The following is a 26,033-nucleotide window of genomic DNA, read 5'->3' on the forward strand; positions in this document are numbered from 1 at the left end:
TACTATAGCTTTTTAGCCTTAAAAAGCTCACAAGGAGGCAGTGCTTCTGATTCCCGGATTAGACAAGACCTACTGGTTTCAGAATGACATCTGGATTAGATGACATCTCCTGCCAGAGGTGTCACAGGCAGATTTTAAAACTGGAAAACGTGAATTGTAACTTTACCGCTTGTTGTTTACCCAGCAGGTCCTGGATATATTGTAACAGATTTCTTGATGTCTGCTTTCGTATCAGCTTTTTAGATTTTAGTTCAGTTTCTCTGAAATCAAGATCATTGCAGTTTCAGCAAAGGTCACCCTTCTCAAAGAGCTGCTTGCCTTCGGTTACAGGTCTTCTGAACAGGAAGATGAGAAGCAGACAAATGGCTACTCTGCTTTGTGTGCACCTGAGCTTCACTAGGTGATAAATCCTGGCTGTCGTACAGGACCTGTCTGTGGCTCTCAATAGCTTTCACATGAAATAAAAATAATATGCTGAAAAGAGAAGAAAAGAGACACAGTATTTCGTCTGTGGAGCCTTCTTCAGCTGTATGATAAAATGAAACGAAACATTGTGTCTCTTTTCTTCTCTTTTCAGCACGGAATAAACCTTTACTTGTTCCTTAGCAGCCTACGCATGCTGACGCAGCTACCCAATTAAAAAACATATGTTTAGCAGTATGGAAGAAAAATACATACAGCTTTTCTCTAAAAGGATCCTAATATAAAAATATTGGCATTTACTAGAAATGTTACCACTGATATCCTAAAAGAGAACACCAAAGGAACTATTCTGACTATTTTAAATTAATCTTAAATCACATTCCCGGCATTATCTTGAAAATTGGTTGTTAATACTAGTTAATTTCTGGGCAGATAAAATAGAACTTAGCCTTTTATTAAAAATGGGTATTCTCATTTTTTATTGCTGTTCATCTGGCAGGAATATTGGAAGTAACAGACTGACGTGGAGGCTGTACTGCAGTGCTCTTCCTGCACATTTGCGTGAAGCTTTGTAGTGCCTGAGCCCAACATACAGTAGGAAAATGGGATTGTCGCGTGTCAGTCCCATCGGCACTGTGGGGAGGCAAGTCTTCCATCACTTGGCACGTCCCTGCCTTGGCGTGATCACCACGGAGTAGGGCTGGGGCTGCAGGACCACGCCGTATCGGCCCCCGAGGTCGGGCAGCCCGGCTCCTGGGGGGCCGCTGACGGAGAAGCGCTGCAGCAGCCAGCTGGAGAACAGGAAGAGCTCCATCTTGGCCAGGGACTCGCCCACGCACACGCGCGGCCCGGCGCCGAAGGGGATGAAGCTGGCGGGAGAGGACCGCTGGCCCTGGCTGTCCAGGAAGCGCTCTGCGGGAGAGAGCACAGGACAACAGAAGGGAGGCCATTCGCCCCATCTAGCCCGCTTGGAAGTCAGAAAGGAAGGAAAAGCAGACGGAGGACCGGCATTGAAGGCACTCAAAATCGGAAGGAATTAAAATTTGGAACTTTTTTTTCCATCAAGAGTTATTTTTGTCTTTTGAATTCAGTGAGAATGAGACACTGTGATAATACAACATGGTGCTTGGCCACATTATATTCTGTATATATACCATACGAAGCAGTTGTGTTTTCCTACATTGAAGACTTACTATTGAACCCAGAGCCCATAATAATAAAGTACTTTTTTACTTTAGTTTTGTTGTTTTTTTCCTTGAAAAATAACATAGAATTAACACAACCTTATAACAATATAAAGAATTGCAGTCGTTCTCAAGTTCGGAGGCCTTTCTGAGAACAAAAGAGAAAATGGAGTTATCCTTTTTATTTGAAGAACGGTTAAGTCGACTTCTGTCATTTTGGCAACTCAAATTGGCAGCCACCATTGAAATCTCTTCTTTTTGATGGAGAATTGGTGCGCGATATGTAATTAACTATGAATAGATTCGGTGCATGGAAGAGAACGTACTTCCTAGCACTAAGCGATAAGGGCAAACAGTACGTACAGTACTGCCAAGACAAGCAGAGTAGGCTGATTCAGTGATATCTGTCGAGAAAACTGGGAAAAGATATGGCATGAGTAAGCTCTGAATAACAGAATAAACATGTTTCTTTTATGTGTAACCTTTCTTGCCTTCTCTTTTTTTGGAGATGATCATGAATGGGATGGATAGGTTGCCCTGAGAGACTGCTCTGTTCCTTTTTCTGTACTAATCTTATCTGAGTGGTGTGGGGGGTACATTTAAACAGATTGATGAGATGTGGTGTGGAGCCTGTGTTGCAAAATGAAGCTAGTAAGTGCACTATTAAAGGACAAGGAAGAAATGGTCAGTTAGCCATTTCTTCATCTGTTTTTCATGCTCCATATTGGTGTGTATCGAGAACAGAAATGTCAGCGAACAGGTGACTCCATTACATTTACATGTTTCCATTTCAGCACTTCTGTCAATTTCTAATTGCAACAAAACGTGACTGCGACTATAAAGGGACAGTTCACCATAGCTTGCAGTAAATGAGAAGTAGACATGGTTCAGGCATGATCTTTGTTTGATAGTATAGATTCAGGTGTGCAGTGTTTGGGAGGAACACTAATGGAGAATGAAGTGAATGAGACACATGTACAGTATGTTATAAGTTGTGGAATGCAAGTCAGTGAATGAGTGGCGTTACGGTCACCAAAGTTTAGGTTTCATGAGTTTAAAACTGTGGTGTACAGGTGAAGGCACTCTGGCAACCTGGAAAGAGTAGCCTGAGGTGGATTGTCCTGAAGCAAGAGTGGGATAGTGAATTATGCCTTGCTGAAGCTTTGAGTGGAACCAGCCTCCAGAAAAGAAGAGATAACTATATGTTTGCTGATGGAAGCTTGAGGGGGGAAAAGAGTTGAGGACCAACCTGCACCTGTTGGACACCAAAAGAGATGGGGGGGTAAAGTGGGAATCCATTGATATAGCAGCCAGGGCCATGACTATAGTATGGGCACCAGGGATTGTGAGGACTGTCAATGGAGAGACTCTGACCCAGTGCAGGCTGACACTAGGACTGGGAAGGCTGCTACAGGGAAGCGTACGGGAAAGGGGAGAGATGAGTAGTAGAGCCATATGAGTAGTGGGATAGACACTAAACCAGAAACAGAAAGAAAAAGGGGGAGAGGGAGATAGTGGAAGGAGTAGGATAAGAGATAAGATAAGATCACTTTATTGGCCTTATACAATTTCTCTTATCAGAAATTTTTGTTTTTGCAAACCCCAACTTGGTCTCCATGAGACACACAGAGGAGGAGAGAAGCTTGGGGTCAGAGCGCAGGGTGTCAGTCATTTATACGGCGCCCCTGGAGCAGCTGGGGTGAAGGGCCTTGCTCAGGGGCCCAACGGAATAGGATTCCTCTGCCGGCCACGGAATACAAACCAGCAACCTTCCAGCCACAGGCGCAGATCCTGAGCCACAGAGTCACCGCATCACCCTTATACCACCGATTATAAGACAGAAGGAGGATGGAGTGGAGATAAAGTGGTCATGGTTGTTTAGAGTTCAAGGAAGGCTGACAATCAGAATTTCTAAGCTTATCTAACACAACATGGGGGACTTACAATTGCATCTGATTCAAAGGGTTCATATAACAGTGGCATAAAACAACAATCAAACCACATAAAACCAGTAGGCGCAGTGTTACTTAAGGCAAGGATGTTGCACAGTGCTCAGGAGTTTCAATGCTGCTTGACAGACAGAAAGTAAAGAAAGCACAAACCAGCCCATTGTTTTTGTTTCTCAGGTGGACTAGCTGAACTTGTTCTGAGGATGATTCTATGATGTGATCAGCTCACCTGGCCGGAATCTTTCAGGCTCGTCCCATTGCCTGGGGTCATGGTGAATGGACCACATGTTCACGACCACACGGGTGTCTTTAGGGATGAAGTGCTCTCCAATGCTGAAGGAACCAGAGGGAAGAATCTTAGGGAATGATTCCACAGTGGTCTAACACATCTGAATTTGATCAGTTCTAAAAGCAGATTAGGTTGATCCGGTGCCGTTACCCATGTTTAAACATGACTAACGCTCAGACATAAAATATGTACAGTGTGGGTAAAAGTCGCATGTGTCTCTGTATTGCAGGATGAGAACAATACTTTACACTAATTAGAAGTAAGGCTGCTGCTCTCACCTAAGTTCAGGTCAGAACAAAATCAAAAGAAAAGGTTGAAATAAAGCAAGACAAATTACAACATGCTGATAACGTATCCATCTGACTATGATGTGTACTACTTGAAAAATTCTGTTTCCAAGCAGCTTGCATAATAGTAAGATGGACATGTGTGCCACAGGTCATGCCTGTGGTATATAATGAGTTATAATTATTGAGTTAATGAGTTAGAATTCTGGACTTGATGCTGTGATAGAATCAGCATTCAAGAAAATGAAGAGCACCAATGGTAGGAACAGCCTGCTCTTGTCAGTGACTTTTGTTATTTTCTCAGTATTATTCAAGCCTCTGAGCATTCAGGGATGTTCGGCATGGCTGCATATATCAGCTGCTCAGGAGTATGTCTGTGATGGCTGTTCAGATCTGGCATTAACCAGTGTCTACCAGTGCTACCATGACGCCACAACCTAGGTTAAGGTTGGTCGCTCAAGCTGCGGTAGAGTCACAGGACTCAAAATGTGTGACTAAACTGGTGAAGCAGCCTTTTCTCCCCTAGATTCTCAAGAACATACAAATAACCAGTATCAGGGGACTGTCTCTTTGAACTAAGGATTTTACCATTTATCTTGGCTGTGCAGTTTGCTTGCTTGTAGGTGTTTCTCTAGTGGCAGCCTGGATCCAGGTTCTTACCACACAAATGAATCTTCTGCTCACTTAGCTAAACTAAATCACTTAACTTTTGCGAATTCCACTTATGTCTTTGCACTTACGTTCCAATAGCAGTTCATTTTTCATGACAGAGACGCATCTTCTAATGTGGTGGAACAGAACTGTGTAAGATCAGTGTGAGTGGTAGGCCAAATTGAATCAGTGTTAAGGTTACATCTCATATAAGGTCTTAAATAATTCAGAGGTTGGTAAAAATTCCATATTACTTTTATTTGAATAGCCTGTGACACAGCTGTCTTCTTGATCAGTGACAGTGCTGGGGGGCCACATTCTAGTCTTTACCTAGTGTCCTGCAGGGCCACATGAGGAATTAGCAAGGGAGCAACGGGCCTGATTCGGAGAACTTCAGAGAGGGTGCTCTCCAGGTACGGAAGCTGCCCACGGTCAGAGAGATTGGGTGTACGGTCGTGCCCAATTTTCTCATCAATCTCCTGATGGATCTTTTTCTGAACCTAGGAGGACAAATGAGGTCTTATGTAGGGTGCACAAACAGACACACCAAAGGATGGCGAACATCTAGAGAAGTACCCACAAAATCTTTCTATATATTACTCCATTCTTTATGAATATTACTCTAATCTGTTGTAATATTGGCTCTACAATATCTGCACTTTTTAGGCAGAGTTGATCAGAATACTAGGTTTCTAACATCATCATCATCATCCCTTTGGCCTTCTCAGCACTCCCTTCCCTTACTCCTACAACTGGATGCCATCCTGTTAAAACTCTCTCAGGAACTCCCTACCAGTTTCTGTTGTGAAAGCTCCTGTTCGCTCCTTGAATCGGAAACAATCTTTAGACTATCTATTGTGATGTTTGTGCTCATACTTCATATTTCATTCCTTAGTCAGCTTCAGGTTCACATACACTGCGAACAAAACACTTTTTTTTTTGCATGGTAAACTCTAGAAAGCCAGTGAAAATGCAAGAAACAAAAACCAGAGTGGCCTTTATCTCTTAAACTCATTGTAAATTTTTGGTACAAATCTAGATTGAGCTAGACCTCAGCTCACCTCCGGGTAGTGTATGAGGAAAGCAAGAGCCCAGAGCAGGGTGGTAGATGTTGTTTCCACTCCAGCCCCAAAAGCCTCTGCAGCGGTCATGAGAACGTGGTCATCGGTGATGCCAGACTCTGCTCCCGGTCCATTCCGGCCTTTCAGCAGAACATCCATCAGGTCTCTAGTGTCGTCAGGGCTGTAGCTCTTCTGCAGCCATCAAACACATACTGAGGCTCCACTTCAACATCCTTGTACAAATGCAGGTCAGAGTCTTAGAGTATTTGTTATACGCAACAGACACTGACTTGCAATAGGCTGTCAGACGTGTCATTTTTGACATTTTAGATATCATTCCAGTGTTCTCTCCTTTGTCATTTATACAAGAATAAGGACATTCCCTTACTATTGACACAGTTCTGTAAATATTTTGGTTTTCCAACCAATATCTCTCGAGCGTGGAAAGAGTTTTAGACTTCTAAAAGCCGTAATTTCAAAAGCAGCCATGACATCAGCCTTGACAGTCAAAATTGATAAATTAAGATGTAGTTCCTGGTGCTTTTTTGTCAGGAAGTTTATAAGTTCTTATAGACAGAAAGCTATTGTTTGGCAAGGGCACACATGGTTCATGTAGAACATCACCAGGGCTAGGCTCTGCTGCTAGAGCACAGTCATCCAAGGCTCAATAAGATAAATTGTTCTGGCGCTGAATCCTGTGTCAGTGTTTGTTTCTGAAAAGACAGAAGCTATTTGACTTCAACACTATACATTTTCGTGCATGTCGTGTTGAATGTGATCGTACTGAAGTTTTGGAGGGTCACATCCAACCAGTCATCGACAAACCAAGCAAAATGTGGTCTTTGGACATTACCTTGTGCTCCTCCAGCTTGTTTGTCAAAAGCTTATCTCTCACTTGAATGCATTCCTTCAGCTGCTTGAGATCCCTGTTTGGAAAAATCTAACAAGACAAGGTAAAAATGTTAACTTGTGTCTGAAGTACTGTAGCTGAGAAAACATTTTTTTTTCTTCCTGCTTCATTTCACTGGCTTTTTCTTGGAAGTTAATAAAAGTTATTTTTCTCTTTTTCTGCAGGTTAATGTGGAGAGTTCAGGATATACTAGACATTGTTTATCCAGTGGTTCCACTTGAAGTATGGAGTTGTGAGTTTACATATGAACAGCTTCCCGTCCTCCGGATGAGACATAAAACCGAGGTCCTGACTTTCTGTGCTCATTAAAAATCTTAGGGCATTTCTCGAAAAGAGTAGGGGTGTAACCCCATTGGCCCTTACCAATCATGGCCTCTTAATAATCCCCATCCATCATGAACTGGCTTCATTACTCTGCTCTCCTCCCCACTGAGAGCTGATGTGTGGTGAGAGTACTGGTGCACTATGGTCGCCGTTGCATCATGGTGATAATCATATTATTAATAATTATATAGATTTATTTTCGTTTCTACCACAGATGCAGTGAGGAGAATATTGCAAAGGTGTGTCAAATTTTGCAGCCAACAAGTGAGGCACCTAGCTAGTTCACTGACTGCTCCTCACACATGCATTTAGGGAGAGATCACTTACTTAGTTATTGCATAAAAAATAGGAAACAATTTACCAGATAGCCTCACCTAGTTCTTCACCTAGTGTGGCTTTAGTCATGGGGATCTGAGGACAAGAGGAGCAGGCAGGAAGGGTACCTTTAGCCAGGGAAATATGTCCACTAGGTTTCCTCGTGCAATGGTGTGCACTATGCCGTTGTTGTACTCCATCACCGTGTTGAACTCTGCGTCTTCAGGATGGTACTTGGAGCTGAAGACAAGGGTGCACACCACATTGGTGACAGCTCTGGTCAGCACTGGCCCGGGGTCCAGGGGCTCCCCTGCTTTTGCTGATAGGATGGAGCACAGGATGGAGGCCTCCTCACACACTGCAGAGGGACATGGGACACATGGCCTCATTCAGACAGCCTAGACGGCACCAGCCACCGGGTGGTGTGTTGTGTTATTTAGACAGGCGTGCCAAGACCACCTTGCCCTAGTGTCCAAACAGGCACTTTGTGTTAGGGAGGAAAGAAGGTTTGATGGCCCACAATTCTACCAGCGATGATTTGCTTTGCACTTAGCACGCAGACAGCCGTCTCAGAGCTTCAGCTGGAGCCATGGAAAGATTCAAAAAGAGGCTCATCACAGCCAAGATATTAAAACGAGGGCCAAGGCCAAGCCATGAGGCAAACGCTTCTTGGCATTAGAGACCAGTATTCCAGGAAAGGCTCTCAGTAATGGGACACACATAGAAGGAGGGAGGACAGGGAATGTTTAAACCACAGTGCCGAAACACGGGGACGATGACAGCGAAGGAAAGTGATCCTGTACAAATAAACATGACAAGACCGCCACCGCAATTCTCAAATGTTTAGCATGAGAGATGCTTTAAAATAAAACATAGCAAAGGCAAGCTGTGGCACTGTTCTCTACTATGATTACAGTGCAATTTTAGAAGCTTGTTTAACCCAAAAGATTGGAATGAATGCTGTGTGCTCTAGAGAGCGTTGCTGATAAAATTGTGGTCATAACTTTTTTTAGTGGCTTATAACTAATTATTCACAGATGCAATCTGTAGGCAAGCCTTGCCTTTGTAAGAATTATCAGCAATATTTGTATGCGTAAGGCAGCATGGTGGTGCAGTGCTGCCTCGCATGGCTGGGAATCTGGGGTGCTGTCTGCATGGAGTTCATATGTTTTCCCCCTGTTTGCACAGATGTCCTCCGGATGCTCGAGTTTCTTCACACAATCTCAGACATACAGGTAGGTTAATTGGCCTCAGGGAAAACTGCTGTGAGTGAGTATGTGCTTGTGTCTGTGTGTGCCCCGTGAAGGAGTGACGTCCTGCCCAGGGTGTATCCCGCCCTGCTCCTGTTACTTGTCGGGACAGGCTTTTTTTGGATAAGGTGGTTAGAAAACAAATGGATGAATTTACATGCATGAAGAATTTAGCAAACCAAGATTATTCAGATCGGATATTGGTATGTCTTAAATGAGAGATTTGACATTCAACTTTGTTGTGTTGCTTTCCTGAGGGAAGAAGACAGGTTCAAAGAGAGCTTCACCTATGCCTTGCAGTTTGCTGCTGCCTTCTCCAGATGCCACAAAGGAGGAGTGTACGAGCCTGCGGTGGGCCTTCCAGAGAGGGCTGTAATCAGCGAAGGCAATGTCCTTCCCCCCTCGGCTGAGCAGGTCTGTCGTCATCTGGGCAGCAGACGAGAAAAAGGACAGTGCTAGTTTGGAACCAAGTCAAAGAAGAGCCACCGTTCTTGATTCTTGGCCTTATAGAAATCTCCCACAAAGATGTGTGGGTCCAAATGCCCCAGTTTAGTGATGGGGATTCTCTACTGTTAAAAGGCGCCGTCCTTTGGATGAGACATACTGTAATATTGAGGTACTGACTCTCTGTGGTCATTAAAAATCCCAGGGCATTTCTGAAAAGAGTTGGGGTGTAACCCTGGTGTCCTGGGCAAATTTCACACTGGCCCTTACCAATCATGGCCTCCTAATAATCCCCGTCTATGAACTGGCTTCATCTCCATGTTTTGCTCCCCACTGAGAGCTGACGTGCGGTGAGTGAACAGGTGCACCATGGCTGCTGTCGCATCATCCAGGTGGGGAGTTCCCATTACTTGTAAAGTGCTTTGAGTGGAGAGTCCAGGCGTCCCCCCAGTAGACTCTGTTAGACTGTGTGGTGGCAACAACAGTTTTTCTTCACCAGGGGAAATGTCATTTCAGTGAGAAGAAGAGGGAGCTAGGCTCTGACCCTGAATGTTTCACAATGTCGGACTGAGCTTGTTCTGCAGATGGAGATTGAGAGATGCATTATCTTAAAACTGTTTCATCCAGGTGTTAGACAATACTGGGGACTCATTTCACAATGCTTTGGTATGTCTATTCGACACAACATCAGTGCTATCGATACAAAAATATTGTTGTTCTTATGATAATGTTTTGAGGTTGTTCCAGTTATAAGCAACTTTTAACTTTCTGTTGAAGCTCAGAGAATTATCTGAGAATCATTTTTTCTGTGTGGCTTGTTTAAGGAAAATATTTTCCCCTTTTCCCCCCGATATCTTACTGTATTTATAATTTTCCAGATAATAACCTCATTTTTAATTGCAGTTAGAATTGAAGAATTGCTTTTTAAAATTTAATATGCAGTAACTGAGGTTTTAAATTCTAAACAGAAATCTGTAAACAGAATATGTCTGGTCAATGACATTCTAGCGTGGCTGCAACAAAAAAAGATTTTCTACCTTTTCTGAACTTTCTGAATTCATTGCAATTGTCAGTCATAAGTTTCCTTCGATGCTCAGCAATTGCAACACTTGATATTAGTTTAAAAAAACAAGTAGCATAATTACACTGATTTGTGCACTAACAAATCTACCTGTACCTGATGAAATGCAATTTAAAAACAAAAAATAATAGGGTTAGGTTTAGCACAGTATATCAGCAGGGATTCAGCCTGTTGCTCTCCTGATGATGAGTCAATTCTAGCCAGCTTCGTCCATGGATGAGCTCCTGAAAAGAGACGCTTAGGAGCAGATGACGTCTCACAGAAGAGATCCTCTTACAAATATAATTTGTGAGACATACAAGACACTTCTAATTCAGGCCTCCAATTTTAAAACTCGCAAAACAAGAGATATGAAACCAAAAGGGAGAAATGGAGTCAAATATGAAAGTAACCTTTTTGTTATGAAAATGCCATAAGAGCCTTGAGTATGGTTGGAATTGGGTACTAACTGAAAGGGCTCAGTCAAACCACAGGTGTCTGGCAGCTGCAGTGAGCAAATAAGTCAGACTGATCAAGTCCAGGCCGAAGAGCGCTGTGTCTCCGGGGCTAGATTTCAGATCATGTTACCGAAATGTCCTAGAATCCGTCTAGAAAAAGGCTGGATGAGATCCTTGGATCTATGAACTACTAACATGTCTGTGACCTTTCTAAGTTCTTATTCAAGCTCAAGATCAACACACCCACTCTTTCCCAGGCCATTTTGTAAATGTAGCCCCCAGCCTTGGAAAGTATAGTAGTGATCTACAGAGCCTGTGTTTTAGACTTACAATTATTAAGTTCTAGTGCTCATCACGTATTGTGGAAAGAGGTATTTAAAGGATGAGTCACTCTAGAAAACCTAGCATTAAAAAACTAAAATATCCGAAATAACAAAAATATCAACTTCAGTCAAAGGTTTCAGGGAAGCACTTAGGCAGAGAGAGAAAGAAACATATTGGAGAATACAATAAGAGCTTTAGCCAAATGCATAAATCCTGCAGCATTTTTCCCTCATTTCTTGTTTTTCCCTTCAGCTTGAATTAAAAATGAGCTCCTGTGAGCAGTCGGTCATTGCACAGATCAATAACAAATCACCAAGGTCATGTATTCAAACAGAGGCAGAATAATAATTTGCCCTAAACAGAACCCCTCAATAATGCACAGCTGTGAAAGGGAACTTTTGAAAATCAATATAAATCATAGGTTTCAAATGGATGGTTATCTCATACCTTTTATTCAATTAAGATAAGATAGTAGCTGTTTAGTAAATTCAGAGTTACTGTTCTTGCACTGGGTCTATTCTTTCTCTTTGGAAATGACCTTTGTGGTTCAAATGCAGGAGAAACAGACGTCTGCAAGCTTCATAGAGTGTGTGATCCTTGTGTCTGAACACCAGATTATGTCTATTGAAAATGACATTCCCCCTTCACATTCCTGAGCCCAAAAGCTTGGTCAGCAAATTAGGAATGGTTACAACTACAGTAAACTATAGAATACAATCTATACCTTCTTGTTCATTGCTAGGCATGCTCTTTCAATTTGCCCTGGACCAACTGAAGCAATGAACAGTAGACTTGCTGACAAACACAGGTTGCGGTGCTGAACTGGGATCCCGGTGAGTTCTCACCTGAGCTTGGCTTGGATTTTTCAGTTCAAGTGATACACATACTGTACTGAACCAGCCTATGTTTCGGTCACCATTCTGTAAATCATGGGAAGGCTGATATTAATAAGTTCTCACCGTTTCACAACACTAAGGCATCATAGAGATCATAGAGTAAGTCAGCTGATAGAAAAGGAACGAGCTGGACGTGTTGAATGACTTCCTCCCGTTGACAACTTTTCTCATATCCGTAGGCACTTACGAACTCCTTAATTCGGAGGAACTGCTTGCTCGTTACTTCCACCATATCCCTGAAAAGTGTTCCTCGCAAAACCCATACGGCATCTATCCAATCTATCCACCTGCAGTCAAGGCAACTTACTGTTAGGCCACGCCCCCAGAGGACTCGCCATTCCACCTCGCATTCCAGCGCGGTTCCCAATTAGCCCATTTACCCCAGCCTATTCAATACTGCTTCACGCTCTCCCCTGTGCTCAGTATTAGGTTTTTCCTGGCTAGAGCTCCCTCAACTTTTCGCAATTAATTACTACTTGGTTTTTGACTTCCTGACCCTGGTTTGTTCTCCGTCTACATCTCCTGGTTTTGCTTTGCTACCTTGGTTCTTGCTCCGGTTTTGACTCTCGGCTTCCTCGCGGCTTACAGCTCCGCTTCTGGTTTTGTACTTTCGCACTGGTTTGTTTACCTTCGGCTTTCGGCCCTCGGACTGTTTAATCGACAGCGCCTCTGGAGTTCGTCCTGGTTTTTCTGCGTAGGGTCCTCATTAATATTCCCTAACACTTACAAAACACACAATAATGTGTTCTCCTGCTATGGCCCCAAGCTCTGGAACTCTTTGCCCAAGAATATTAGAGAGTCACCTTCTCTAAACTCCTTCAAATCCAGACTCAAAACCTTCTACTTCAGAAAAGCCTTTACTTAACTGGCTCCATTCTTCACCCCTCTGCTCTTCTTAGTACCACCATCCACGGTCTCCTCTATTGTTATTGTTGTATTGTTGTAATTATAATTGTGTCCTATCTTGTGAAATCTTCTTATTTATTGTTGTAGTCTTCTTATTTATTGTTATTGTCATCCTGTAAAGCGCTTTGAGAAGCCACCTTTAAAGGCACTATATAAAATAAAGTTTATTATTATTATTATTATTATTATTATTATTATTATTATGTCTGCACTTTCTGCCTGCCTAAATAAGTGTTGGCACTTATTATACATGCAAATGTTTAGAATTAGAATTGCTTAGAATTAGCAACAACAGGGCCTCATTCAAGGCAGACTTACCATATGGGGTCTCCCTGCGAATGCCTTGCCATTGTGCAGCAGGACCTCCTTGGCGAGCGTGAAGCTGTTGATGACCACGGTGTAGTGCGGCCCCACGTACAGGGCGAACAGCTCTCCGTACTTCTCCCTCAGAGAGGTGAACTGCAGATGGAGGGGGAGGCTGGTCTTCAGGCTCAGCAGGCTGCCCACGATGGGCAGGGATGGCAGGCAGGGCAGGGTGGCTGGGTAAGGCTGAGCCGTGCTCTTCAGCAGCAAGAGGACCATACAGGCAGCCAGCGCAGAAACCAGCAGCCACTCCAGCATGGAAATCGCCATCCTTGCTGTGTTCCCTTGTCTGAGGCAGAGGCCGAGGACACAGCGTGCTGCGGGGAAGCCAATGACTAGGAAGTGCATCTCACGCCTTGTACTTAACAGGCTCTGTCTGTGACATCACACAGCCTTGACAGAGTTTAGGGGGTCATGGGTTGAACGCCTGCACTCAGACGAAACACGTTCATGCTACTGCCTACGTCAACACTGAGATTAAATGAATAGTCCTGCCATCTCAAGGTGCCACAGAGTGTCTCTTCTGGAAAAGAAAGCAAGCAACCTTGGAGGCTTCCGGCAGAGCTCCTATTGTTTGTTGTTAGAAAGCCTTTTACAAGTGAATGGAAAGGATGGCTTTAATAATTTTTTTGTCCAGAAAGGAACACATACTGCTGGATAAGGCACTTCATCAAGTTATGTTTTTAATAGTGGAAGTTACATCTTCAGGAAAATGAAGACAATTTAATAAAACTTTTAAGAAGCCAAATTTTGCCCACCATTTTGTGAAAGTTGTTTACCCATGTGGGCAATGGTGGCACGGGACCATATCTTTGTTGTTTCGAGTTTTCAGACTTCTTTTGTGGACAAGATTTTATCCAAAACAGAACAATCCAGAAAAACTGGAACTTGAGCAACGATGTCATCTTCCTCCAACACACACCTCCATTGGTGGTACCCTTGTCCAATTCACCAGCCGACTTGTCCCCAAACTACATTCACACAGCTGACTGTATCAGCACATACAGATACTGTATCGGCTTCCCCAAGTGGAGACACCACTTCCCTCCCGGTATTGAAGTGCTGTGAAGATGAGAGCCCAGACTTCAAACAGATACCAAAACACAGTTCACTAGGAATGGCAACAGCCAAGAATAAGGTGTATTGAAAGGTTTATTAAGTATTTTAAGTATTAAGTATTTTATTTTACAATTATTTGGTTTAACCCACCTGGCTGAGGTCTAACCTCCTGCCCAGAGGACGAGGAGACTGGGACCCCCTGCAGAGTGAGGGGTGACCAAGATGCAGCAGTGGAGGAGGAGATGGGGTGGAGGAGGAATGCAAAAAGAGATATATGAGGGCGATAAAGGGACAGTATTTCTGATCTTTTAGGTGAGGAATTGATGTCAGGATTGATTATGAATCGCTAACAGCTGAGGCTGACTGAACTTGGCTGTTGTCATCCTTCCCGAACTTTCATTGTAAACTCAATGAGCACCTAACCATATGGACAATGCCCACAATCCACAGGGGAGGTCTGGCACAGCCGCCCCTCCACCACACTTTCAAGCTGTGGAATAGAGAATTAAACAGGCAGTCACTTTCTTTACCACATGAATTTCAAAACTGTAGACTGCAAGCTGTTCAAATACTCTGAGCAGGGAGAAAGAGGAATCCTAAAAATAAAAACTATGAAGCGGTGAAGCATATTCATTTTAATTATGTAGACCCGTGGAGCTTGAAGGGAATTACTGTAGGCGTTTTCACGTTAATGTCCACCTGTTTAAAAATGTTATTCATGTTGCTTTGCTGTCGTGGCACGGAAAGAAGAGCAAATCTCATAAAACCGAATTATCAGCTGTGTCGGTATCAGAGGTGCCTGACCACTGGCGCAGTCAGAGGAAAGCTGACGTTCTCCAGTGCTGTAATGTTGTTTGGACCAATTCATTTTCTATCCTGATAGACCGCCACAATAAGAAAAAAATCACAACACAAGCTCACCTGACCATGTTTCCAGGATAGTGGCCCAACAGTGAGGTTTCTAGCTTCCCAATTTTCTAACTGTCGCCTGCGACTTTTCGGGGTGAGCTTTTCATTTCCAGAGTGTTCTGTGATCTGGAGCTCCTGGAAAAAACGGAACTCTCCCGAACCCAGTGAAATGGCAAATCTGCCGCAGGTGTCCTCCGGATCCACAGCTTGTGTGAGCAGAGATGGCAGTGATGGCCGCAGATCGCCGCAGCATCAGAGACACTGAACATCTACATGAGTAACAACGTCCACTTTTGTGAGAATGCCTGACATTTCTTAGGAATCTCTCTACTGCTGCTGCTTGATTCCTCTCCTCCCCTTGATTGGGGATCTCTGAGCAAAATCTGAGGTTACAGTTAAACATTAGGAAATAAGAACTTATTGATTTTACACATTCTCATTTGTTTTGCTCTTTTTATTCTTCTTTAACTTTCTCATATCAGTCCATATCTCGTATGTTTTATTTTACTAATATTTATGATTATTTAGCTTTTTAGGGTGTCGCAGTATATCGATGTTGTTTGTCTGGGTTGTAGGGTTAAGGGAAGAAGTGTTTTGATTGAAGGTTATAGAATAGTGTCAATATTACTGATTTAAACACAGGAAAGATTTGGGAATTGGGAAGGGCATCTAATGAGCATTGCATCTCCTCCCATGGCGTTTTCTGCTTGTCGGGAGGTGGGGATCTTGTTTTGGTAGTTGTTTGGGATGGGGGATGTGGTGTGTGATGATTTGAGATAAGATAAGATCACTTTATTAGCCATATACAATTTCTTGCATTAGGAATTCATCTTTTTGCATACCCCAGCTTGCTCTCCATGAGACACAGACACACAGACTCCCTTGGGGTCAGAATGCAGGGTCAGCCATTGTACAGCACCCCTGGTGCAGTTGGGGTTAAGGGCCTTGCTCAGGGGCCCAATGGAGTAGGATTCCTCTGCTGGCTGCAGAATACAAACTGGCAACCTTCCAGCCACAGGAGCAGATCCTCAGCCACAGAGCCACTGCACCACCCCAAAATATTCTAGCGAGTTTGGGTTCTCATGCCCTCACCGCATGGGCTCAAACCCAGCTCACCGGTGTTGCTCAACAAGGGTATTGCCGGCTGAGCTGAAGAAGACCTTCCTTAATAACTATTAGCGGTAAGTTAACATCTAATGAAAGAACGTTTTTGTTGCTGTTTTCAAAGCAAGCCTATTCATTTTTACAGATTAATTTCTTAAATCTGAGAAAAATATAAAAATGACCTGTGGCTGCAAAGAGAGACTTGTTTACAGGATGTTTTTCTTCATGTTCCACAGGTGTCAGAAATCTATTCTGAGGAAAGAATGAGTGACATTACCCTCCTCTCTAATTTGCAGTGGCAGTCTGCAGTGCTGTATGTTGTTCAGTATCTCTGTGTTCTGCCCCTGACACTGACCAGAGCTGCATATAAATACAGCAAGGCCTCTCTCAGCCTTGGGAGTCCAGATACTAGAAGACAGTAAATCATCGCTTTTGTAAGAAGAATTTGTTTTGCATCGTTCTTTAATGACCTTCCAGTGTAAGCACATTGTAGATAAATGGGCTTTTAAACCTTCCTGCAGAATCCATTTAAATAATGGGCTTAGCTTACATTCATAAAGTTTTGTAACTCATGTTCCTAAGGATCACACTTGACTTGTAAGGTTCACATTCTTTATTCCATGGTATATATATATATTTGAAATATATACATCATTTTATGTTGGTATCACAATATGATCCTTTAGGATGATCATTTAGTTCTTTCCAGAGTCATTGAATAGTAGGATTATAAAAGGCAGAAGAATAGGTATTCAGATCTTTGTACAAGTAAGATATGGAAATATCTCGTTACATGAGCTGAACTCAAAAACTGTTTGGAAGGTGAAAACTTGTGTAATAGATACGAAGTTACCAGTACAGTCCTTCCCATGTTGTAGACTCTGATTGGATCCAGAACTCAAAAATGTTCCCTCAAACACCCATACTTCACCTTAATGTAGCACAGAACAATACCTCAGTATAAAAACAATAACATTCCTGGCTAATTATTAGAGTTACATGCTTAAAATCATTAGCTTATGCAGAAACAATAGATAGGAGATCAGTTACACTCCTGCAAGGGGTTTAACGAGGGATTACTATAGTTTGAGATGCAAATTAAGGGACATGGGAAAGCTATATTAGCAAACGCTGTGACACGATGGACCTTTAAAAATGGCGGAGGAGAGCAATGACAGATGGTCAAATCAAGGGTGCAGATTTTTCAAAATTCTTAAAGTTTTTTTGAAGGGTAATTAAGCAATTTATCCATGAACATCCTGGCATGTCAAAATTTACCAAGCAGGCTCTTGCAAAAAGATGAAAAAGAGCTTATCATAGGGGCTAGAAAGTCTGATGCTCTCCCCTCATTTGAAAACTTTCTTAAGGTTCTACTGGATGAGTTTGCAAAACCTTAGCTGGGAAGATCACCACCAGAGACTTATATCCATTAAAGAGCTGCAGGAGCTTTTCAATAAAAAAAATAAAATAATAATAATAATAATAATTAACTTTATTTATAGATTACCTTTTATACAAATAGCAGCTCAAAGTGCTTTACAAACCAAGGGTAAAAATAAAATCTTAAAATTAAGAGATATCCTTTCAGTGCTAAAGGAAAACACGGTAATACAGTAAAGCAACATAAATGTCAATTTTAGGCTTGAAAAAGAAATAAATAGAAATGAGGAAAGTCGTAATAAAATAAGAACAATAAAAGATAAATAAAAAAAGAAAGAGAAAGAACAAAGAACCATTTTAACTAAAAGCTAAATTAAAAAGATATGTTTTCAAATGTTTTTTAAAACAACGTACCGAGTTTGACTGCCTCATAAAAAAGTGATAGTGAGTTCCATCATTTAGAGCATAAAAACAAAAAGCAGCCTCTCCACTCTTTCTGTATTTCACATGTGGGATCTGCAGAAGGCCAGTATTTGCAGATCTCAGGTCACGTATAGGTGCATATAAAGACAGACATTCAGTAAGGTACACAGGTGCTAGGCTGATTAGAGCTTTAAAAACAAGTAAAAGAACTTTAAAATCTATCCTAGATAATACAGGTAACCAGTGAAGTTCTTTCAAAACAGGAGTGATATGTGTTCTCTTTCTTGTTTTTGTTAGGATCCGTGCTGCTGCATTCTGAACAAGTTGCTGGGGATTTATTGTTTTCTTGGGAAGCCCACTAAACGGAGCATTACAATAATGGATTCTACTGGACCAGTGGAGGCTGTATCTCATTTGGTTACTGACGGTGAGACAAGGGCTCGGCGCTGAGACCCTGAGATCACACCTGAATCAAAGCAGCTGAAGCAGCCGGGATGAATTCCTCCCTTAAGGGTGTTCCGCATCATGGCCTCAGCTGGCAGTCAGAAAGGTTACTTCTAATTGATTACATGCCACACAGACACACAATCACTGTCATCAGCAATATTATGCTGAGTCGCTGCTGTGTCAGCCTATCTGTGAAAATCAGTAGGAGGGGGGGTTGACACCTGATGTTCCCCCTCTACATGACAATTTGTCATTTCACAAGGCCAGTGTAACACAGACTGCTTCTCACCGTGGGGGGGGGTTTCAAATAGCTGAATGACTATTATTTATTACCACAATATCTATACTGCTTGGCATACATACACACATAAGACAAAGGCGAACAACCGGATATGTTAATGGTCACAGGTTCAAATGCAGAGTGGGATTCTGCTGGTGTGACCTTGAGCACGGTGCTTCATTTGATATTGCTCCAGTGAACGCCCTGCTGTATAAATGGGTCTCTACATCCTCACTGCAAAAGAGAATGTTTTTGGAACTGTCTTATTTGACAGAGTTCTAGGAAAAAATCGAGTAAAACAGAGGAACAGAAAAAATGAGAGAGGCCACAGTATCGGCGGAGCAGTGGCTCTGTGGCTCAGGATCTGCGCCTGTGGCTGGAAAGTTACCGGTTTCTATCCCGCAGCCGGCAGAGGAATCCTACTGTGCCGGGCTCCTGAGCAAGGCCCTTCACCCCAACTGCTCCAGGGGTGCTGTACAATGGCTGACCCTGCGCTCTGACCCCAAGCTTCTCTCCCTGTCTGTGTGTCTCATGGAGAGCAAGCTGGGGTATGTGAAAAGACAAATTCCTAATACAAGAAATTGTTTAGGGCCAATAAAGTGATCTTATCTTATCTGTGCAGGTGCAGTTCCGTGAATGACATGGACACTGTTTAGCTTGGGGCATAGATCTACAGAGCAATTCAAAAACAGTAGAGTCCAAAGAAAAGCTGCAGGGCAGGAGTTAAAAACAGAAATGAGAAGAAGACCAGATCTAGATTCTGGCACAGGATAGTGAACTAATCATATTGGTACAGTAAATGACACCAGTATAGCATGATTAGTAAGCCGTTTCAGCAGAAGCTGAAAAATACAAATTCAAAGGCCTTTGACATTATTAATGGGAAAACACCTGGCATTTATTATTTATCCAGACAAGTGCAGTGTGTTACAGGTAGGAAAAACACAAACTACAGGCAAACAGGCAAACTCTGAGCAGTATCTGAAGCACATGAAACACATGTTCTGACCAGACCTCTCTGCAGCACCTCAGTAAAGCACTGAGGACAAGAAAGGTGATTTTACTACTAAATACAGCTCTTTTACCAACATGTCAGAGGGTAAAAGACAAATGCTCATGCAAATGCTGTGAATTAAACACCTCAACAATTTATAGCATGGGGCACATATATGCACATATCTGGAGGTTTTTTTAAGAAAAGGGGACAGATGCTTTTCGGTTACTGCAAAGACCATTGCAGTGAAGCATTGCATATATTGGAGTGTTCTTTACAGCACTTTCTAGCTTGTGCAGTGACGTTGTGATTATCAGAGTCTTTTGTCTTTTGCTAGAGTGAAATCCACCCTTCTGTGATAGCTTTGAAAGTAAGAAATGGTCAGGTATTGTGTGTATTTGTTTGGCTGGGTTTGGTTGGTCTTTAAATATATATCTACAGTAGATAACTGGTAGCATTTTTTGTTCAGTCCATAATCAATAGCCAAACATTAAGATAACTGGTGAAACAGTAGTACTGTTGCTCATTTCCTTAAAAAAAATAACTCCAAACATTTGACTCCAGAACAAATATTTGCTATGCTAACACAAAGAGAAGTATATACTGTAATAAGCAAAGCCACAAAGCAGGGTTGTTTTTTTTACTCCCAGTACACAGCATGGTTGGACTGGGAAAGGCATTAAATTATAGGCCTGTATTTCTGCACTTCAGTTAATGCATGTGGTATTGGTTCAACTTTGTCCTGGGTGACATTGCACAGATGCATGAGAGCATAACCTAATCTAAAATATGTACAGGTCAAAGGATGCCCTCTAATGGTCAAAAGCTGTAAGTATTTTTTTTCTGTTCCTTACCAGCACTGCACAGACTATTCATTTTTTAAATGTAAATCTGTCCTTGGCAGTCCTCTCTCCACAGAGTTATTGATCCGCCAGGGAAAACACCTGTGTGCAACTTGTAAGGCTATACTGAAAAATATGTTCCCCAGTTTCTTTCTACACACTAACAATACATAGAATGCTCTAGAAGAAAAACAAAATTCTAAGTCTCACAATCCAAAATGTCTTTAATTCCTGTAGTTTAGTTCCACACTGAAAAATAGAGAGAAGAAACACAATTATTTATATTTTTCAGTGAGGAATTAACCTTTATGTGTTTGTTTGCAGCTACTGCACACAGCTCTCCAATCAAACATTCTTAACCAAACACACCATTTGATTCAAGACAGCAATTAAAGCAATCTGATGCCAGGGAATAAACTGTGGATTCAGTTCACAGGGTGGAATATAACTTCACCCTTTGTTGATACTTCATTAATTGACAATCAAGATGTAATACGGGCCAATGGTTTCTTAAATGAACTGAGGGCGGACAAAGCACAGTTCTGTTTGAGAAACTTCCTAGAAACAGGTCGCCAAAGACACAACAGAAATATGTTTTAAAAAGTGTTCAGTAATTGCAGGCTAATTGCATGCTCTAACTTTAAATAAATTGGATAATAATTCTAAATAAAAGGCAGAGCACATACCACCTGTTTAGTTTACCTTGTGATGAGCAATAATAAACTTAATGTTGAATTACTCTTTTCATCAAACACCAACTCAAGCTTAAAAATAACAAAGCAAAGCCAAAACATTAACAGTGGCACTGGATTTGGACACAGGTTTCTTTAATACAAAGGCCCCAAAATTAAGAACTTAGATGTAGCAAAGCCCAGAAGACACAGAGGCCTTTGGGTTTTCTCAAAGGCCTAAAACAAAGGCCAAAGCAACTCTGTTCGATATGCCCTGCTGCTCCTCGGTAGTGTGGATGTGGTTTTGTTCCTGCAGAGTGAATATTTGCTGGTTTGGCACTTCAGAGTGTATTTCAACAAAACTCAATTCAGAAAAGTTTTAAACCCCAAGTCTCCACAGAAAAGAAAATGTATTCAGTAAAGTCCTTTATTGTGACCAAACATAACAAGATAGGCAAATCAGCTTGATTATAAAAAATCGACACATGAAATATGAAGTGCTATATGCTACATGACACTGACCGTCTGAGATGTATTTGGAGTAGTATTGATAAGGTTTCAGGAGGTCTGAGCCTTCAGAATGCGTTTGTTTTGTTTCTGGAAAAATCTCTTTAATTTCTCTCTAGTACAGTGATTTCCAGCCCTGGTCCTGAAGATCCCCAGTTCAGTAGGTTTTGTAGGTCAACATTAAATTTCACAAAATGGAACTATTCAATTGTGAGCAATTAAACAGGTGATTTAAAGGGATAAATTAAGTATTTTAGAGCTCATCCATTCGCATTCTTACTACTTCTTCCAATTCAGGGTCACTGGGAGCCAAATACTTTCAGCAAGCAATGGGGGCAAAGCAGGGTACACCCTGGACAGGATGCCAGTCCGTCACAGGGCAGACACAGACACAGACATGCACACTCACACCAGGGTTAATTTTCCCAGATGCCAATTGACCTACCAACATGTTTTTAGACTGTAGGAGGACACCCACACAAACAGAGGGAGAACATACAAACTCCAAGCAGATTGCACACTAACAATTGAACTCAGAGGGCCCCAGCACTGTGAGGTAGCAATGCTAATCACTGCGTCACCATGCCGACCATTTTAGAGATCACTGAGTACCAAAATCTAAGCACTCTTCAATCTTTGGGGACCAGAATCCTCTCAATTGAACAGATTACTTGCTTGATTCATCAGAACCAAGATATAAAAGATCTCTTTTTGATTGGCTTGGAGGTTTCTTTTTCGATTCTAGATGACGGTCTAAAAATAATTACCAACATCCAATGCTGCCTTTCACTTTCACAATTAACACTCAACACATCCAGCATTTACCTAGCACGGTGGTTAATCACAAATTGTTTACCTCATGCAAGAAAACAACTTACTGTATGGTAAGAAGAACAGATGATAGAACCAGCAACTGTGATCATAATATGATATAGTCTGAAGCAACGGTTTTCATTTCAGGAAAACAGACAATGAAGAAAGAATGTTTATTATAAAAATTAATAAAATCTATGCCCTTCTACCAAGATCTTGCCTCATTATTACTTTGCCACAGTTTAATAGCTTTTTGCAGTTTCTATTGTGCTGTAGTATAATACTTTCATGTGCTTCCAGATTAACTCCGCTGGATTTTGTAATATCTCTACCAAGGCCGATTTTGTGAGTGAGCCTGTTGCAGTGATGTAACACCCCCGGAAACCCAATAGTATTGAATTCTCCGAGACACAACAGCACTTGCACTTTCTGTGGTGCTTAAAGCAATGCGGTTTGGGGAAGCAGCTCCTCATGAACTTTTACTGCAGCACCATAGAAAGTGTCCTCACTAGTGGCATCACTGTGTGGTACAGCAGTACTACCATGCATGACAAACACACACTACAAAGAGTATGCAACGGCACAGAGGATTGTAGGATGTGATTTACCATCAATCTTTGAAATTCACTGTCGCAATAAAGCCCGATCCATCATACAGGATCTAAACTATCCCGGCCACAAACTGTTCTCCCCTCTACCCTCTGGCAAGCGGTACCGCACTGTTAAAGCCCGGACCACTAGACTCAGAACAGCTTCTATCCCACTGCAGCGCGCATCCTCAACAGTTAACTGCAGTGCCTAAATAAACATCTACACTACGCACTTTTTGCATGGTCTACCAAGTTTTTTTTCTCACTATTACATATTTATTGTCCCACTACATATCTATTGTTCATGTTGTCTACATTGTGTGGTGTTGGCTGTTGTACTGTGTATGTCTCGAGAGATTGGCGCATATGGCAATAAACTACTTTACTCTACTCTCTACAAAAGACCACCCCTTTGGTATAGGGGAATTCACCACCATTGCAGATGATGCATGGCTCTGGCCTATGAGAGGGCTGTCAAATCCCACCTGGGCATAACAGGATGCAGTTTCATACCTGAGTATGAGAAAATCATAGGAAAACTGGGATCTCAGCACTTGGCTGACACATATACATATTCAAATGCTGGTAGTTTGCTAGAGATAAAAAAAAGCTTTTGAGTAAATCTACCTTTCTAATTATGCAATAATCTCTATTTCTAACTTGTGTTGATAAAGTATATTTAAGATTCTTTTTTAGGTCCTGGCTGAATATACAGTTTATGTTTAACTTTGACGCCTGTTCTCATTCCTAAAACCCCTACCAACTTTGGGAAATTAGATCCAGTGCAGTTAGTGAGGACATAACTGTTTCTTCATTCTGATATAGACCCACTAAAAACCATGATATCAGCTGACACCGGACAAAAACGTGTCGCAGTAGTTAGCATTGCTGCCTCGCAGTACTGGGCCCCTGGGTTCAATTCCTGGGGTGCTGTCTGAAAGGAGTTTGTATGTTCCCTCTGTATTTGCGTGGGTTTTCTCTGGGGGCTGTGACACAAACCACAATCCAAAGACCTACTGGTAGGTTAACTAGCTTCTGGAAAAACTGGCCATGGAGTGAGTGTGTGTTTATGCCCTGTGCCCCATGGTGAACTGGTGTCTTGTCCAAAGTGTATCCTGCCTTGTGCCCATAGCTTGCCAGGATAGGCTCCTGTTCACCCCCATCCAGTACTGGATGAATCAGTTAGGAAATGGATCGATGGATGCCTGAAAAATTGATAAGTAATAATTAATAATTGCTTCCACTTATATAGTGCTCTTCTGGACACGCCACTCAAAGCACTTTACAGGTAATGGGGACTCTCGTCCACCACCAATGTGCAGCCCCACCTGGATGATGCGACAGCAGCCAAAGTGCACCAGTACGCTCACCACACACCGGCTATCAGTGGGGAGGAGAACAGAGTGATAATGGAGATTATTAGGAGGCCATGATTAGTAAGGGCCAATGGGAACAATTTGGTCAGGACGCTGGGGTTACACCCTCTACTCTTTCTGAGAAACACCCTGGGATTTTTTAATGACCACAGAGAGTCAGGACCTCAGTTTTATGTCTCATTCGAAAGACAGCACCTTTTTACTGTATAGTGTCCCCGTCACTATACTGGGGCATTAGGATACACACAGACTGCAGGGTGAGCTCCCTCCTGCTGGCCCCACTAACACCTCTTCCAGCACCAATCTTAGTTTTTCCCAGGAGTCTCTCCTCCTGGTACTGACCAGGCTCACACCTGCTGAGCTTCAGTGGGGGCTGCCAGTTGTGAGTTGCTGCTGGGTGATATGGCTGCTGGCAAAGTGTTAGCCCAACACTTTGGGCTAACCCAACACCAAGTCCCAGAACTGGATTCCTCTTACTTGTAAACAGCCGGGAAACATGGAGTTGCATTAAATTCCAAAAGCCAGGAGTCTCTCGCTGTGCTTTGCTTTTCCAGCTGGGTCAAGGACAATTATTCTCCTGAAACCCGGTCACGCCAGACATTGAAAAAACAAGGGGAAGTGTGAAGGTAGGGAAGACAGAAATAGAGGAAGACACTCATAGGTAAATATTCAACACTTTGTACATTCTTAACACATACTGTCACAGTCCTTCCATTGCAAACTCACTCATGTTACTGCTCTGCTAGTTGAACCTCTAATTCTTTCCCGACTTCTTGGAAATAATGGGTGACCATGGGAGAACAGCCCAGTGAAAATTAACTGCAGGACTAGAAGTGAAGATAATAAGAGCTACGGATTTTTTCTTCATATTTTGTGTACCATAGCCCTGTTTGCATGCGAGACAGATGTAATGATCAGCCCACTGTGAAATTAAACAAATAAGAATGGAATTTCACCACCGTGCAGCTTCTTGAAATCTGACAATCTTGGAAAATGATTTTTTAGAAATTAACATTTGAATCCCTCCCTCCCCCCCAAATCAAATATATTAAAAAGATAACACCAACACCTCTAGAGATTTCGCAAGAAAGTTCCATGCATGAAGTTTGTCAATAGACACAAGAGATTGTTTCTGTAGTGTAATTGTTTTTTAGAAATTGTGATTTTGATTTAGTATGGTTCAGCAGAGAAATGTTCCATTTCCCTAATCTATGTACACAGTTCAGTAAACAAAAAGACATTAGAGATTATCTGGTCTCAGGAAATTTACAACGGATTAAAGGCCAGTTTTTATCAAGCAGATAGCGTCTTACCCTGCCTTTGGCATATACTATCTGTTCAGGCGCTGTCTTTTAAGTTGATTCTGTTTGCACAAGAAAATTAAATAGTACATTTTCATAGAACAGTTTATCCTTATGCGAGTTCCTCAAAGTTTACCTTGTGAGTTAAGTCTATACTGTAAACAGGCGCCGTCCTTCGAATGAGACGTAAAACCGAGGTCCTGACTCTCTGTGGTCATTAAAAATCCCAGGGCGTTTCTCGAA

General features: G+C 42.2%; 1 protein-coding gene across 1 annotated transcript; it reads right to left on the reverse strand.

The window, feature by feature from the left end:
* Window positions 1-866: 866 nt before the first annotated feature.
* cyp17a2 (cytochrome P450, family 17, subfamily A, polypeptide 2) lies at window positions 867-13,449 on the reverse strand. Its single transcript, XM_006629184.3, has 8 exons — window positions 13,050-13,449; window positions 8,931-9,069; window positions 7,522-7,751; window positions 6,698-6,784; window positions 5,845-6,036; window positions 5,114-5,283; window positions 3,786-3,889; window positions 867-1,335 (listed from the first exon to the last, which is right to left on the reverse strand). The coding sequence occupies exons 1-8, from the start codon at window positions 13,440-13,442 to the stop codon at window positions 1,079-1,081; spliced, it is 1,572 nt and encodes a 523-aa protein (XP_006629247.2). The 5' UTR covers window positions 13,443-13,449; the 3' UTR covers window positions 867-1,078.
* Window positions 13,450-26,033: the final 12,584 nt, after the last annotated feature.

The sequence above is a fragment of the Lepisosteus oculatus genome, chromosome 1 (genome assembly GCF_040954835.1).
Source record: "Lepisosteus oculatus isolate fLepOcu1 chromosome 1, fLepOcu1.hap2, whole genome shotgun sequence".
Classification (NCBI taxonomy): domain Eukaryota; kingdom Metazoa; phylum Chordata; class Actinopteri; order Semionotiformes; family Lepisosteidae; genus Lepisosteus; species Lepisosteus oculatus.